Source organism: Equus quagga, chromosome 1, assembly GCF_021613505.1.
Source record: "Equus quagga isolate Etosha38 chromosome 1, UCLA_HA_Equagga_1.0, whole genome shotgun sequence".
Taxonomy (NCBI): Eukaryota; Metazoa; Chordata; class Mammalia; order Perissodactyla; family Equidae; genus Equus; species Equus quagga.
Window position 1 is genome coordinate 165,993,482 of NC_060267.1, and position 15,294 is coordinate 166,008,775.

Genomic DNA, 15,294 nt, shown 5'->3' on the forward strand with positions numbered 1-15,294 from the left:
CTTCTGTATGGTCACTTCCCACACTGAATAGCACCGACCTGTGTAACCAATTGGATGGTGTGCAAATTGAAGAGTGTGTCTTCTAAGGCTGGGTAATAAAAGAGATTGCAGCTGCTGCCTTGCTCTTTGGATCGCTCGCTCTGGGGGAGGCCAGCTGCCATGTTGTGAGGACACTCAAGCTGCTCTATGGAGAGTCCATGTGCAAGGAACTGAGGCCTCTGTCAAAAGCCACAGAGTGAGCTTAGAACTGGATTTCCTAGTCCCAAACAAAGCTTCAGATGACTATAGCCCCAGATGAATTCTTGACTGAAACCTCGTAACAGTCCCTGATCCAGAAGCTCCTGGCTAAGTCACTCCTAGATTCCTCACCGACAGAAAATTATGAGATAATAAATATTTATTATTGTTTTAAGCCACGGTATGGGGGTAATTTATTATGCAGCAATAGGTAACTAATGCAGTAATTTTTGTTGAACAGCTCTTTCTAGAGACTTCATGTTTTAAAAAATTACTTTTTAATCTCTGGTCGGGTTTCCAGACGTTATAAAAGTGCCCTGTGGTAGTGAGTGGTATGTGCGTCCTGGGGACAGTGTTTAAGGAAGAGGAAAAGAAAGAGCTGGCATGTGGAAAAGAGATTGGGGCTGCAATGAATTTAAAACATCACCTTTTGCAAATGTTCTTGCGTTTGTGAGTATGAGACCAAAATGAGTGGCTACCTCAAAGAATGCCAAACGGAATCATGTGGTCAGCATGATTTAGTACAAATGAACGCTGGATTTGGAATCAGAAGGCACTTGGGGTCTGCCACTTTCAAGTTAAGTCAAAGAGGTCAAGTAACTCTAAATGTTGTGTTCCTTGTCTGTGACACAGAGGGGATAACACCACACATTTCACACCATGTTGTGAGGGAGGCTTGAGGGAAAAAATGTATTTGAAAGTACTTTGTGAATTGTGAAGGGCCATACAAAGGTAAGTAATTGTTGTTATTCCTTACTACTGTGGGGACATGTAAATGGAAGCTTTTCTAGATTTTATAGGCCATGAAAGAGTTCCTTTTAAACCTGCGCTTACTTTGCCTTCTAAGACAGATCACACTCAAGAGGAAGTCCTGGGTCAAGAAAGGGCAGGTCACCCAGGAAAAACTGACATTGCAATAGAAACTTTCCTGGGTAGGACCACAAAAGTTTGCTTAAACTGATGTGTATGATAGGCACTTCCTTTAATCAAAAATATTTAAATGAATGCCATGCCCACAGTATCAGTGCAGTGGATTTCCCTTGTGTTTTTGTGATCCCTGGCCTGTCTTGCCATATTCAGTTTGCCTGTTCACGTTGGTGAGCTAAGAATGTCACAGTGCCAGCAAGCATCTTTTGCCAGTTTCCTGACTGCCTCCAGCTGGCCACTTAACAGAGGCGGGTTGCCAATGGGAAACAAATATTTTCCAGGAGAATGGAAGTGGAAAAGATAAATTATAACTCCAGGATTTCATCTGAAAGGAAATCCCATTTGGCTCACGAGGTGTTCTCTGCCAAGAAACAAATTGCTAAATGCATTCCGATGTACCCAAGCCTCTGTTAATGAGAAAATACAGCCAAAGAAAAATAAGAGAGAAGGCAGAGGCTTCATTTTGGTAGCAACTTAAATTCTTCAGCTTCATTAAAGTCTTAGCTGTAAACTCACTTCTTGACAAATACTTGGTGGCCAGGAGCAGAAAGAAGCAGTCTATTCTCTAGTGACTCAAAGTGTGGTTCATGGACCAGCAGCATCTCCATCACCCTGAGCGTGTCAGAAATGCAGACTCTCAGGCCCCACTCCAGACCTAACAATCAGAACCCACATTTAATCAAGTTCCCTGGATGATTGGAACTGGGCTAGTTCATTACTCCGTGTCATACATCTGCAAGCCTTAGAGTGGGAAAACAACCTGAAGTCTAGTTCAGGCCCCTGCTTTTAGGCTGGTGAGTGATTACTCTCCCCATTGTACACATGCGACACCTAGGGTCCAGGGAGCTAAAGCCAGTTGCCTAAAGTCACAGAACTAGATGCCTTCTGCCACCGAATACAGCAACCAGCTATGTAGTGCCAGCTCCTTCGGGGTCTCTGTTCAGTCTCCCTCTATTTCCCCTCGAGAGAATGGACTTCTCGGCCTATATTTCTTTCTCTGCAGCTGGCGGAGAAAAGACAGACTTTACCTACTCATTGGGCTTTTGCTCTCCAAATCAGAAGGAAAAGTTCAGAGAAATGTTATAGTTTTGCCTAAGAGAGAATCGTCTTGACACATAGGATAAAAGCCCAGACTTCAGAGCTCAAAGGAGACCTATTTCCAAATGAATCATGGAACTTATTCCTCTGTGTGTGTGTGTGTGTGTGTGTGTGTGTGTGTGTGTGTGTAGTGGGGGCAGGCTTTGGTGCACTGATCAAATAACTGTAGAGAGTGTCACTCAAAGAAAAACAGCAGAATCTGCTGTCCTATATATATAAAAAGCGCTGCACTGCACTGAATTTAGCCTCCATCCAGAAAGGGTCATGAATATGCATTTCGACTAAGAAAGTGATTTCTTTTCACAGTCTCATGTGTGCTGCTGCAGGCTAAGCTAATCAATGTGGCTAATTTTAGCCTTAGTTTTGAGGGTTTATTTTAGAAAAGGTCACAGTACTGGTACTAACCTATAGCTTATTGTGTGAGAGAAGAAAGCATCAACAAGATGTAAAACCAAGCAACAGCCACAGCCCCCTCAAGCCTCTGTGTCGTTTGTATTTGAGGTTCTGTTCCCCTGGCAGTCAGTGATATAATTAAGTGGACCTGAGCCCTGCTATGCAGTGAAAGACGTTGTCGACCAAGAAGATCTGGAAGGTCCTTGAGCTGCCTTTCTCTGGAGTGAAGGGTGGGCGCTGGGCATGTATTAACGCTCTACTTGTAGACACTGTGTAAAAGAAGGTGGAAAAAGCTGTCTTACAGATGAGAAGGTCTGATTTGTTAGGTCCTTTGATGTGGCTCTGGGGGACTTGTGGAAGAGGCCCAAAGATAGGGTGGAATTGAGTCGCTGCCTCTCTCCACTAAGTCCAGGGCTGTGAGAGCTGGAGGACCTCCGGCAGCCTGTGATTCCACCTTCTTTTTTCAGGGATGGGAATTGCTGGTGGTGGAGGGTGTGCTGGCCAGGGGAGGAATGGAGGGCCAGAGAGGTGAAGTGACCCACGTCCCAGGGCTTCAGAGAAATCTAGCCAAATTCAAACTGGAGACTGCAGCCCAGCAGGGCTAGACATATAGTGGGAGCGCCCTCTAGCACAGCACTGGCTAGTGGGACTTTCTGCGATGGTGGAAATGTTCTATAATCTTGTCACAAGTGGCTTTCAAGCACTTGAAATGTGGCTAGTGCGACTGACGAGCTGGATTTGTCATTTATTTCATGTTAATTTTAATTTAAATAGCCAAATGTGCCTAGTGGCTATCATATTGGACAAGGCAATTTCAGAAGGAGAGCTCTTTTAAGAAATGAAGTTGAAAGCAGGAGCGAGTTCAGAGAACAATGTAGAGTCCAGAGTGCAAAAGCCAAGGTTCTGCTCTACAGGTGCACGTGAGAACCATCCGGAAAGTGTCAGAAAAATAAAGCTGCCTGGAAGCAGCCCAGGGCTATGCAGTCAGAATCCCTTTTGGTGCACACCTTTACCTGAGAGCCACCACACCACATTCAATGCTGGGAGGAGGCAGGCCTGGGCAAGTGGGTTGCACCAGAAGATAGAAGGCCTTGGCTGCCAAGCTGAAGGTTTTGTACTCAATTGTATCGGCAGTGGGGGAGCCTTCGAAGGGAAGGCAGAGAGTGACATGATGATGCTTTAGGCAAGACTGGTGGCAGCCTGTGTGAGATGTGATAGAGGCGGAAGATTGGAGGTGATTGCAAGTGCTGAGTGTGAAAAGATATCTGGAGTATTCATTTCTCCCTCAGAATATGAGTGTGTTCATTTCACTAGGGGTTGTTCATATTCTTGCCTGCACTGAACATTGGTTCAAAATGTTCCTTAGTAAATATGCTGCTGCAGGCCTCCAGCCCCACTAGACATTATGGTGATTGAAAATTACAGTCGCTTCCCATGGGCCTGGAAGGGGACTCTGTAATGAAACAGAGAGGCAGCAGCCATTTGGAATATGGAGTAACAGCCTCTCTGGGACCTCCAGCTGGGGCTCATGATATCCATAAAAGGGGATGACTCACCATGAGAAGTAATGATTGCTCGTCTTAGCGTGCACCCTTCCCCCTCCGTGACTTTTGTGCACCAATAAGCCACCTTAATGCTGCCAGTGGGAAGGAACTAGGACACCATGAGAACTGTGTTCTAGGCCCAGCTGATGACTCACTGCATAACCCTGATAAACCATTTCATGGTTCACAGTGGGGAAGATGGCTTTTAGAAATTGAAAAGGAAAAATAAAATCCAATGTATGTTGAAGTTTAGAAATTGACAAAATGCCTTTTCCAGAACAGCAAAGTTTCACAGTCAGTCCTTTGCTTCTAATAGTGCATGGGAAGATATGTCCAGGGTGAGAGACTGAGGGCCTTTGTTAGCTCTGGGGAGAAGGGAAGGCTGGGGTTTTAGGAATGGCATTGATCTACTTGGTGGAGTCCCGCTGTCTCCCTGAAGGACAGGTTGCCTCTGCCTGAGGGACGTTTCCTCTGCTTTTACATACCAATAATGATGTAATCTAGACATCAGCTTGGACTGCCTGCCCCTGGGAGATTTGGGAAGCTTGGCTCAAACCACAGCTTGTCTAGAGCTCTCTTCATAATTACCGCCACAGGCTTCCTTCTGTTTCTATCTCATGGACCTCCATTTGGAGGCCTCCATTTGGCACTTACTGGTCCAGACAGCAAACCCAGCTCTTTCACCTGTACCAAGTGTGTGAGGAGTTTAGCATCTCACAGAGCATGTGAACTTCCACCATCTCGCTGGCTCTGCCCCCTCCCACTTTCCTTCCCTGTCCATTTTCTGGAGTAAGACTAATGTCCTCCTCTTGTCTCTGGCAAAAGGATTATATTTTCTTCCCCTGTACTCTTGTCAGGTACTTTTCTAAATACTTACAGTTGGTATGAGAACCTTTAAGAAAACTAATGTTTTCTACCTCCTGAAGTACAATGGTCATTTATTGAGCACCTATTATGGGCTGGACACTATGCTAGATGGAACGTTTTAAGAAGATTTTGAGCAGGCCAGGTAGGCTAGACCTCAAGAGATAAAAAATTTAGCTGTCTGAAATATAACTGATATCTGACAAATGACTGACTTTAGCAGTATCCAAAGCTGTGGGCTCTATTGTTTCCTAGAAATTCTGAGGAATGTATAAATTTATAATATAAAAGAATGTGATCTTGCTGGCATCTGGCTATTTTCCTTTAAGAGTTATTTACAATATTGCATAGCATCACTTTTATAAAATTTTATATTATAGCTATGAGTTAAGGTGTTATTATTCTGATACCCCCAAGTCTTTGGTTGGGTTCCTTGGAAGCAGAGCCTGAGATGGGCATTCTGGTGCATGTGTTTTATTGAGGGAGAGCTCTTGGGTTGAATGGGGCAGCTAGTACATCTGGACAGGGCAGCAGAAGGAGCTGAGCAAGAATGTGGTCTCATTGGAGATGAGCTCCATCCTGATCCCCCAGCGAGCTCTGGGTCATAGGTGACACCACAGAGTTAGGTCCACCTTGAGTCAGTCAGTCAGTGGTCAGGACTGCACCTGGGGTGGAGGTGAGACATAACCTCTTTGATAAGAAAGTTCTTTGATCTGGGAGTTCTCTGGAGAAGGGGGCATCTGTGTCCTGTTAGCCGTTGTTATAGACTGGATCGTCTTCCCCTAAAATTCATGTTGAAGCCCTGACCCCAGTACCTCAGAATGTGACTGTATTTGGAGATGGGACCTTTAAAGAGGTAATGAAGTTAAAATGAGGCTGTTAGGGGGACCTTAATCTGATCTGACCGGGGTCCTTATAAGAAGAGGAAATTAGGACGCACAGAGAGACACCAGGAGCACCAGTGCACAGAGGGTCAACCACTTGCAAGCCACAGAGAAACCAAGCCTGCCACCACCTTGATCTCAGACTTCTAGCCTCCAGAACTATGAGAAAATAAATTTCTGTTGTCTAAACCACGCAGTCTGTGGCATTTTGTTGAGGCAGACCTAACAGACTAACACAGCAACCAACACTCACAGCAGCTGGAGGATGAATGTGCCAATTATGTTTTGGAGTGTGTTTGGTAAGGAGGTTTGGGTGGGACATCAATAGTATTCACTATACCCAATTATAATTAGAAACTGGCCAGAGAAGTGAAGTAGCTTGACCAAGGTCACGCAGCCAATAAGTAATAGAGGTGTGGGGACCTGGAATTGGCCACCCCAAGATATGTCTCTTTGGCATCAGGATTATTTGAGGCTGATTGCTTTTGATAAACTGGGACAGGCAAGGAGGCTCTGAGGAATGGAACGTGCCCTTTGTTAGGACACATTTACGTTTGTAAGGTAAATCTCTATCTGTAAAAAGTGCCTCCCCCTCTGTACCAGGAAGAAGAAAGGAGATGACCTTCTCTCTAGAAACTCTTAATCAATACCAAAGGCAAGGACTTAAATCTGCATTTTATTGTGCTAGTCTGGTAACCTCCTGTAACTGACTTTCCTCCCCCTTCCAACTTTGGCATTTCTTTAAGGATTAAGCATCTTTCTTTAGGCTAGGAACTGATTGCTGCGCTCACCTGTGACCGCCCAGCTCCAGACAATCGACTTGCCTCCAGCCACGCCCTCAGAGACAGCCGACCACTACCTGCTGTGTCCATCAAGTGCTGTGCCGACAGGGCAATCTTGTGACTATTGTGGGAGGGACATTTCAATCACATGTGAAACACCCTGTTTGGGGGTATATAACCACTCTGTGCACCCCACTTCTTGGGTGCCCTTTCTTCCTTCGGGAAGAAAGGCCCCGGGCCATGGTTCCTCATAAAGCTTTGTTTAATTTTCTCTTGCTATTCTGTCTCATGTGAATTTAATTCGTTCTCCGGCCAGACGAACCCACATTTGGGAAGAGGAGATGTCTTCCTCCCCGACAGAGGCCAGATTTGAACCTCCGTCTGACCCTACAGCTTGTCCTCTTAGTCTCTACACTGTAACACCCCTCCTGGTGGGAGGCAGTCCTTCTTTCTCAGAAACAGGAGACATCACCAGTCAATTTTGGCTTCAATTTCTGTCTCTTTCATCCCAGTTTGTCCACACCTCACACGAGATGGAGCTCCTCGGGGCACTGAGCCAGCTCGGCCTAGACACGCTCTGCACCTAAGTCCTTCTCACGGCCTTGTCTTTTATGCTGTGTTTTGAGAATGTTGTAGCATATCCATCACAGGTTTCTTCTACATGTGAGAAGATGATGTCTTTATTTAAAGTGTTTTTCTTAAAAAATAAATTAGGGTAATCTTTTTCATACCCATAAATGCCGTTTTTAGGAAAATAAGAAATTCTGAGAACTGCCTTGTCAGTGTAATAATAACGATTATCATTCTGAGCACTTTCGCTCCTAATTTGTGATGGGAGGCTGTGAGCTTTGGAGATGCCACATCTGGATCTAACAATAAATCAGTTTGTTCTTATTATAGCCTTTGTTTGTTATTTCTGGCTTGGTGTAATAAAGCTATCACCCCCTTCAGAAAACTAGGAAAGAAAGGAAAAACAAAGAAAGGCATCTCTGGGCAGCTGCCTGCTATTGAGGTCCCCTACTCATGCCCAATCTGCCCCATCGTAGCTAAAATAAAGAGCATCCTCTCTTTATGAAGAAATGCTTTGTCCCATATGGTGGGTATAATGAGAACCATTTAAAAAAGTATCTCGCAGATATTGACTTCCTAGGAGAAGGGGCAGAAAAATGCGAGTGAGTCTGTGGGATTTCCCAAAATACAAGTCACTTGGCCACCCAGCTCAACAAACATTAATCGATTCTGACACTATTATTAGATACCAGTGAGAAGCAGGGTGATCTTGCAGCTGGAGCAGAGTCTGGGCACCTGGAGAAAGCCACCGTCTAACAGTGAATGCCATCACACTCTGGGGAATCTTGACTGAGTCCTCCAACTCGGCAGGCCCGTAGGAGGTAGCTGGAAATGTTAGTATGAAGAAGATACTGTCTGCTGTTCAAAGTTATGACTATACCTGAGATGTAAATTCAAAGTATGTGGGAAAGAGGGACGAGAGCAGGGCTCTAACAGAAGAAATCCCTGTCTCATTCCTCTCCTCCTCCTTCCCAACCCTCCCCTGCCCCGGCCACCACCACCAATCCCCCTCCCCACCCACCCCCCAAAAAAGATTAGGGAATTCTTTGCATGAGATACTATGTGGTAGTTTGAAAGCCCTTATCTCTTAGAGATTTAGGTATTCATTAATTCAACAAGAAATTTGAGCCATGGTTAGAGATACCATGGTGAACAGATCAGGCATGGCTCCTGCCCTCCAGGAGCTCACTATCTACTGGGGATATCAGTAGAAGCTATTTTTGTTTCAGCAGACATAAAGTGCCAGTCATTGTGCTAAATTTGTGGTTCTCCAACTTAAGTGCACATCAGGATCTAATGGAGGGCTTGTTAAAATGCAGATTGCTGCACCTCACCCCACTTCCTGATTCAGTAGGCCTGGGAGGCCTGAGAATTTGCATTTCTAAGATCCCAGGTGATGCTGTTGGGGACCACCCTTTGAGAACCTTTCTGCCAAGCTCGTTACCTGCATTTGCTCAAGGCATAAGGATGGTTAGAATCATTTAGGATGATGGTAGGTGCACAGGCTGAGATATTCCTTCCACATAACTAAGTTCCTTTAAAGGAAACTTGGTTTTGACTTTAGGTAAATTTCTTATTTTATTGGCTGTCTTTAAAAAAATTCTTTAATGCCTTTCCTGATCATTTTAGAAGTAAGCAAGAGCTGGTACAATAATAGGATCGGAGACTTTCTCGTTGAACAATTGCACTTGTATGTCATTTTCTCCTTGAAGGTCTATAAAATAGAGCACTAGTTCTCAGTGTGTTGCCAGACTAGCAGCACCATTTTGTAGAATCTCAGGCCCCCGCCCAGACTGACCGAGTCTGAAGAGCTGGGCATGGGGGCCAGGAATCTCTTTTAACACGCCGGGTGCTCCTGATGCACACTCCAGTTTGAGCACATCGGAGATAGAGGGTAGTGACAGGTGGGCTGAGTCAGAGTGAGGGCCCTGGCATTCGATATCCCCAGCTACCTTCAGACAATTTACCAGGATGACTAAGCTTCAGTTTTTCTATCCATCAGTCAAAAATCTGACCCTTGTTGTCTAACATCTTTCAGAATTATGGGGAAGACAATCATGACTTTTATCTACGACGTAGTTTTACTAGCAAAGATGAAAATTCCTAGCTAAGTATAAAATAGCACTAATTCAGTGGAAAAAAGGATTCAGGTAAGTTGCATTCTAGTCTAGTGTCCACCATGCATACAGCTGTGTGACTTTTGGTTGGTTATTAGCCTGTCTAAGCCTCCCTTTCCTTATCTGAAAAATGACATGAATATGTTGTTCTGGTCTAACTTGAATAATTGTTGCAATGATCAAATGGAATAATGGATGTGAATCTGCTTTTACAAACTGTAAAGTGCTGTAATTTTGGGCTGCCTACTCATAGCTTTGTTTTTTCCCGTCAATAAAATGGGAATAGTCCCCTATAACTCCATAGAGTTGAGACAACTAATGGTATAACAATTTGAGCTCTTCCAAAGTAAGTTTATTTCTTGTTTTTTCTGTCTGTAAAGGTTAGATGTATAGATAATATAGAGACATATATTTTATTATAGTGTTTCTATAGAGTATATGATAGTAGTTTTATTTGAACTAGTCACATCCTAGAGCAGTGGTTTTCAAATTGTGGGCCCTGGACCAGCAGCACCAGTGTCCCCTGGGAACTTTTAAGAATGCACGTCTTCAGGCCTCACCCCAGACCTACTGAGTCAGCCACTCTGCATGGGGCCCAGCGCTCCACGGTTTATCAAGCCCTGCAGGTGATCCTGATGCTCAGTTTAGTCTTAGAGGAAGGAATTTATTGGGTCTTGATTGCAGGGTGTGCTAAAGGGCATCCTTTTCCTGGAAGAGGGTGATCACTCCTCTTTGTCTCCGGCCTGGATTTGCAACATCTGTTCAAGCTCAGGCGCCGTTATTGGAGTCCTTCACAACCGCGCTCTGTCACTGCCCACCCAGGGTGGTGGAGATCTGGAATGCCGCTCCAGCGCTTCTGTTACAGGGCTGACTTCAGGGTGCGAGGAAATTAAAGCTATTTATCACAGACTATTTTTCCTTCAATGACAGGAGAAATGAGCCTTAGCCTAATAAGGCTTCAAATTGAGCCAGTGTACGAAAAACACACAGCTTGACAAACACAGTTTGAGCAGACTTACATTTCTTTTGACGTTTCCCTTTGAAAGTGAACCCTTTTCTGAGCTGCACCCAGTGAGTGGTGCTTGCTTAGGAAATACTGGAGATGGGTTCATCCCACTCTGTTCCGAGACTTAGTCATATGTGGCAGGAGGCACTTTGCCCCTGACCGTTTTTTTCCTTTCTCTCCTTCCTGGGAGGGGACTCTAGGCGCAAGGAGTCATGTTATGGGAGGAGGGGCTTAACATTTAGCAAGAGAAAGATTTACTGTGTTGTAGAGCTGTTGTGTGATCTGGCCCACAGCCTGCTTTTGTAAATCTTACTAGAACACAGCCACGCTCATTTGTTTAGGTATCGTCTGTGTCTGCTTTCAGACTGCAAAGAGTTGGGTAGTTGTGACAGGGACTGTTTTACCTGTAAAACCTAACATTTTTACTCTCCAGCCCTTTACAGAACAAGTTTCTTAACCCCTGTTGTCTAGGTTCCCTCTGAGCTGCCGGGAGGAACCAGTGCACAGGAAGGACAGTGGGAGACCAGAGTGGTGAAATGCCCAAGCAGAAGGGAAACCAGACAGAGCAGTGATTCCTTATTGCCCATTTGAGTTGGTACTATATGGATTTTGAGAAGTGATTCTATTTAAAATATATATATATATATATATATGAATTAAACTTGGTATATATTTATGATTGTCCAATATTTATATTTCTTCCTGGTGTTGAGCATTACAGGCAAAACTGCAGAGTTTGATGTTAAATGTTAGTAACTAACATTTGTTGGGTACATACCATGTGCACAGTGCTTTGCATCCATTATACTATTTAATGTTCACACAATTCTGTGAGATGGGTACTGTCCTCCCCATTTTACAGATGAGAAAACTGAGGTACAGAAAGTTTAAATTATGCCTAATGTTATGAAGCTGATGTTAGAGCCTTGACTTAAATGCAGATCATTTTGATGCCAAAACCAGCCTTTTAAGCCACTGGTTTTCAAATGGCGGGTTGAGAAATCAGTTTAGCAAGTCGCAACTAGCATTTTAAAAAGAATTCAATAGAATGCAAAATACCAGAGTGTGCCATATATGAGGGTAAATCTTGATGCGTGAAACTTGTTTCAACTATAAAGATATATATATTCACATACACAAATATAAACACATTTCTTTGTACTGGGCAGCAATGTAAATGATATTTTTCATTGTCAAGTTTGAAAGCAAATATTCTTGCCTGAAGGTGGGGGAGGGGGAGGAACAGAGCAAGAGGGAGAGCAAGAGGGAGAAAATACGAATGAGTAAATGAATGAATAACTGTCAAAGAGAGAGACTCAGGGAGAGGGAGAGGAAATAGGAGGAAGTGGGGAGAGAGAGAGAGAAAGGACAGCTCTGTGAGAGAGGCACAGAGATTCAGGGAGAGGTGGGGGGTGGGGGGGGAGGCAGGAAGTCTTATGGTGCTGTCCACCATTCCACTCAACCAGCATATGCTCCTACTTAAGGGCAACATCAAACACCTGAACCGCCCTCTCAGTAGGTTTTAGTTTTCATATACATCTCTTGCTGTGATCCTCTTGTCATTCTAAGTGTGAGTTGAATACAGATTTTTATAAAACATGGCCCCTATATACAAATAACCTACTTCATCTGGTGCTCACCTGAAAATCAGTGCTCTGAAGGGAAAACAGTCTGTGTCGGAGTTACCAAGAGAAAGTGTGGGCTCCCCAGTATACCCCTGCCTAAGGAATTGGCACAGGCAGTTGTGATTATCTGTAATTTTTGTCTTTTGAGCTGACTACCTTTGATTCCATGGCACTGCATTTTTCTGTTTTATGGGAAATCATGGATAGCAAAGATCTTAAAGTCTTCCATTGTCAAGGAATCCTACATCCACTAAGTATTTTACTTTTAAAGGATCTGGAATCAGCTAATGCAAAGTCCATTTTTACAGATGTGGAAATTGAGTGCACATGTGTATAAAGTTTCCTTATATACAGATGCTTTCATAAAAGTCATTCACTCTTCATAGCTACCCTGCTAGATTAACTCCATGCCAGTTTTCCTGGAGAAGTTGGAGCTCAGTAAGTTCAGATCCTTTGCTCAGGTTCTCATCTAAGAGGTGGGAGAGCTAGATCAAATCTTGATTCTCTGACCCCCAATTTTATATTTTTCCCACTAGACATAAAGTGGCAACAATGGGATGAAAAACAGCGTTTCGTGTTACAATTTAGAAGAAGAATTTTGTTTGTAAGTCAGAGTACGGTGCAAAGCCTAAAATGCCCACAGTTTTAATGTGGTAGGGTATCATTATGTAATTTCCTCTTCTCCCCAAGGATATTTCTCTATTTCTAGGCCCTCAATAGCAAATTGAAGTTGACATCACTATGCTTTCTTGTGATCTGTTCTTGGCCTTTCTTGGTTGAAGACCTTTATAAGCACTAACTATATTTTTAGTGAGTAATAATATTGCATCAAGTAACTTAGATAGCCACTTTTTGGCATCAGCTTAAGTGGGTGGTCTTTCTTTCTTTTTTTTTTTAAATAAATGCCATGTGTAGATGTGAGTAGGTAGATCCCCTGAGTGAACTCGATCTCAAAAGCCTTCATGGCCTGTTAGAAAGAATGTAGCATTTTCCTCAGTTTGCCAAAATGCCATTGCCGTATATCATATCTACCTTGCCTAGTCTCACCACCCTAAATCTTCTTTAAGAAAGAAATTCCCAGGAGGAGTGCTGACATAATTCCACTCCAACTGCCTCTGCAAAAACTTTCTGTGGGTGTGTAATAGGGTCCCGCAGCCAAGCCATCTGATCCTGCTTTGGCTCCTAAATCCCTTCCTCCATAATAAGGATTCATGCCTCCAAATGTAAGACTCTTAGGAGAGCATTTCTTCTTGTTTCATGGTTTTATTCTTCTATTTTCAAAACAGATGGAAGGTGGTTGCAAATAGAGTCATCTCTGCTTTCCTCTACTCGTTTAATTGTGCTAAGTTTTTTTTAGTTTTTATTTTTATTTATTTATTTTTATTTTTTATTGCAGTAACATTAGCTTATGACATTATATAAATTTCAGATGTACATCGTTATATATTTCAATTTCCGTGTATCACCACATCATGTCCACCACCCAAAGACTGGTCACCATCCATCACCACACACACGTGCCTAATCACCCCTCGCCCTCCTCTCTCCCTCCTTCCCCTCTGGTAACCACCAATCCAATCTCTGTTGCTATGTGTTTGTTTGTCTTTGTTTCTATCTTTACTTATGAAGGAGATCATATGGTGTTTGACTTTCTTCCTCTGACTTATTTCACTTAGCATAGTACCTTCAAGGTCCATCCATGTTGTCACAAATGGCTGGATTTCATCATTTCTTATGGCTGAGTGGTATTCCATTGTGTATAAGTACCACATCTTCCTTGTCTATTCATCCCTTCATGGGCACCTAGGTTGCTTCCAAGTCTTGGCTATTGTGAATAATGCTGCAATGAACATAGGGGTGCATGTGTCTTTATGCATTCGTGTTTTCATGTTTTTTGGAAAAATACCCAGTAGTGGATTAGCTGGATCATATGGTATATCTATTCTTAATTTTTTGAGGAATCCCCATACTGTTTTCCATAGTGACTGCACCAGTATTGGAAGTCAACCAGCGCAATCAGTCAAGAAAAAGAAATAAAAAAGATCCAAATTGGAAAGGAAGAAGTGAAACTGTCATTATTTGCCAAGTTGTTATTTCATTCAACTGGATACTTTCAGGAAGCTAAGATTCAGCTCTCCATTCCATGAAAACTTTGTCAATGCAAACAAAATATATATCTCTGGGAGAACATGGGAGATCCTAGCCTCATTATAATTTTAGTGACTGGTGGGACCTGATTGTTGTTTATTCTTTATTTCAGAAATCCCAGAAGACCCACTTGTGGCTGAAGAGTATTATGCTGATGCGTTTGATTCCTGTTCTGAAGAAAGTGAGGAGGAGGAAGAAGAAATAGTGTTCTCAGGACCGGAGGAAGAGGTCAAGGATGAGGTGCAACAGCCAGCTTACAGAACAAACCAACAGGTATGTGCTGCTCCCCAGCAGAAGTAGTGGAACTGTCCGAGGTACTGATCAGGCAGTGACCTCCCAGAGGGAGTTAAGGATGTCTTAGAATCTGAGATGGGGGATGTGGGACTAGGGTTTGTTATAAAGGCTCCATGTGATAAGTCAAGATTTTCAAGGTCCAGAGGCTAGCAGGGCCCCAATTCTGAGAATCTGGTCTGGACCATGTTGATGAGGGAAGGGCTGGAGCATCCAGTACTTATTCAGGTGGAAGGATGATACACACTACACTGTATACTGAGGAGCAGCCCATATACAGCTTTTGAATAAACAATGCAGTGTCTCTTTGTCAGAGAGAAGGGGATTTTTTAAAATATACTTTCCTGCCTGGTAATCAGATTTGTGAATCATGTCCCAATCCACAAATTAGTTCTGGGGATGAGGTCCAGAGACCCTGGGCTTAGGGGAGGATCTTTCTGGCTACTCCCAGCCTCTGAGGGCACATCCTTGCATGTCGCGCTGGTGTCTCTGAGTATAGACTTTGCCATAGATCTCTTTAACAATAGCAAGACTAAGGCCCATCTGAGCCATAGACTGAGAAATAGCCTTGGCAAGTGATTTCTTTGTTGAGTGTCTGCAGGAGAAAGGGAAAGCAAGATGTGAGGAGAAATCAGATGACTTTGGGAAATTTATGCTCACATATTCATTTCCTTCTTAGGCCATAACCTGGTAACCTTTCCAATCCTAAACTTCCATAATGTACAGAAGCTTTTTATTGAATAGAAACCATTGAGCTAGTAAAATAAAAGTCAACCAAGGGGTCAACCTGTGTCAATGGAAACTTAAT

At 43.4% G+C, this 15,294-nt stretch overlaps 1 protein-coding gene across 15 annotated transcripts in view; it reads left to right on the plus strand.

The window, feature by feature from the left end:
- Window positions 1-15,294, plus strand: part of NEK11 (NIMA related kinase 11) — a 245,575-nt gene that overhangs the window by 145,849 nt on the left and 84,432 nt on the right. For all 15 annotated transcript variants that reach the window (XM_046678210.1, XM_046678237.1, XM_046678221.1 and 12 more), the window contains one exon: window positions 14,308-14,468. In XM_046678210.1, the coding sequence (XP_046534166.1) occupies window positions 14,308-14,468 (161 nt within the window). The remainder of the gene's footprint in view (window positions 1-14,307; window positions 14,469-15,294) is intronic.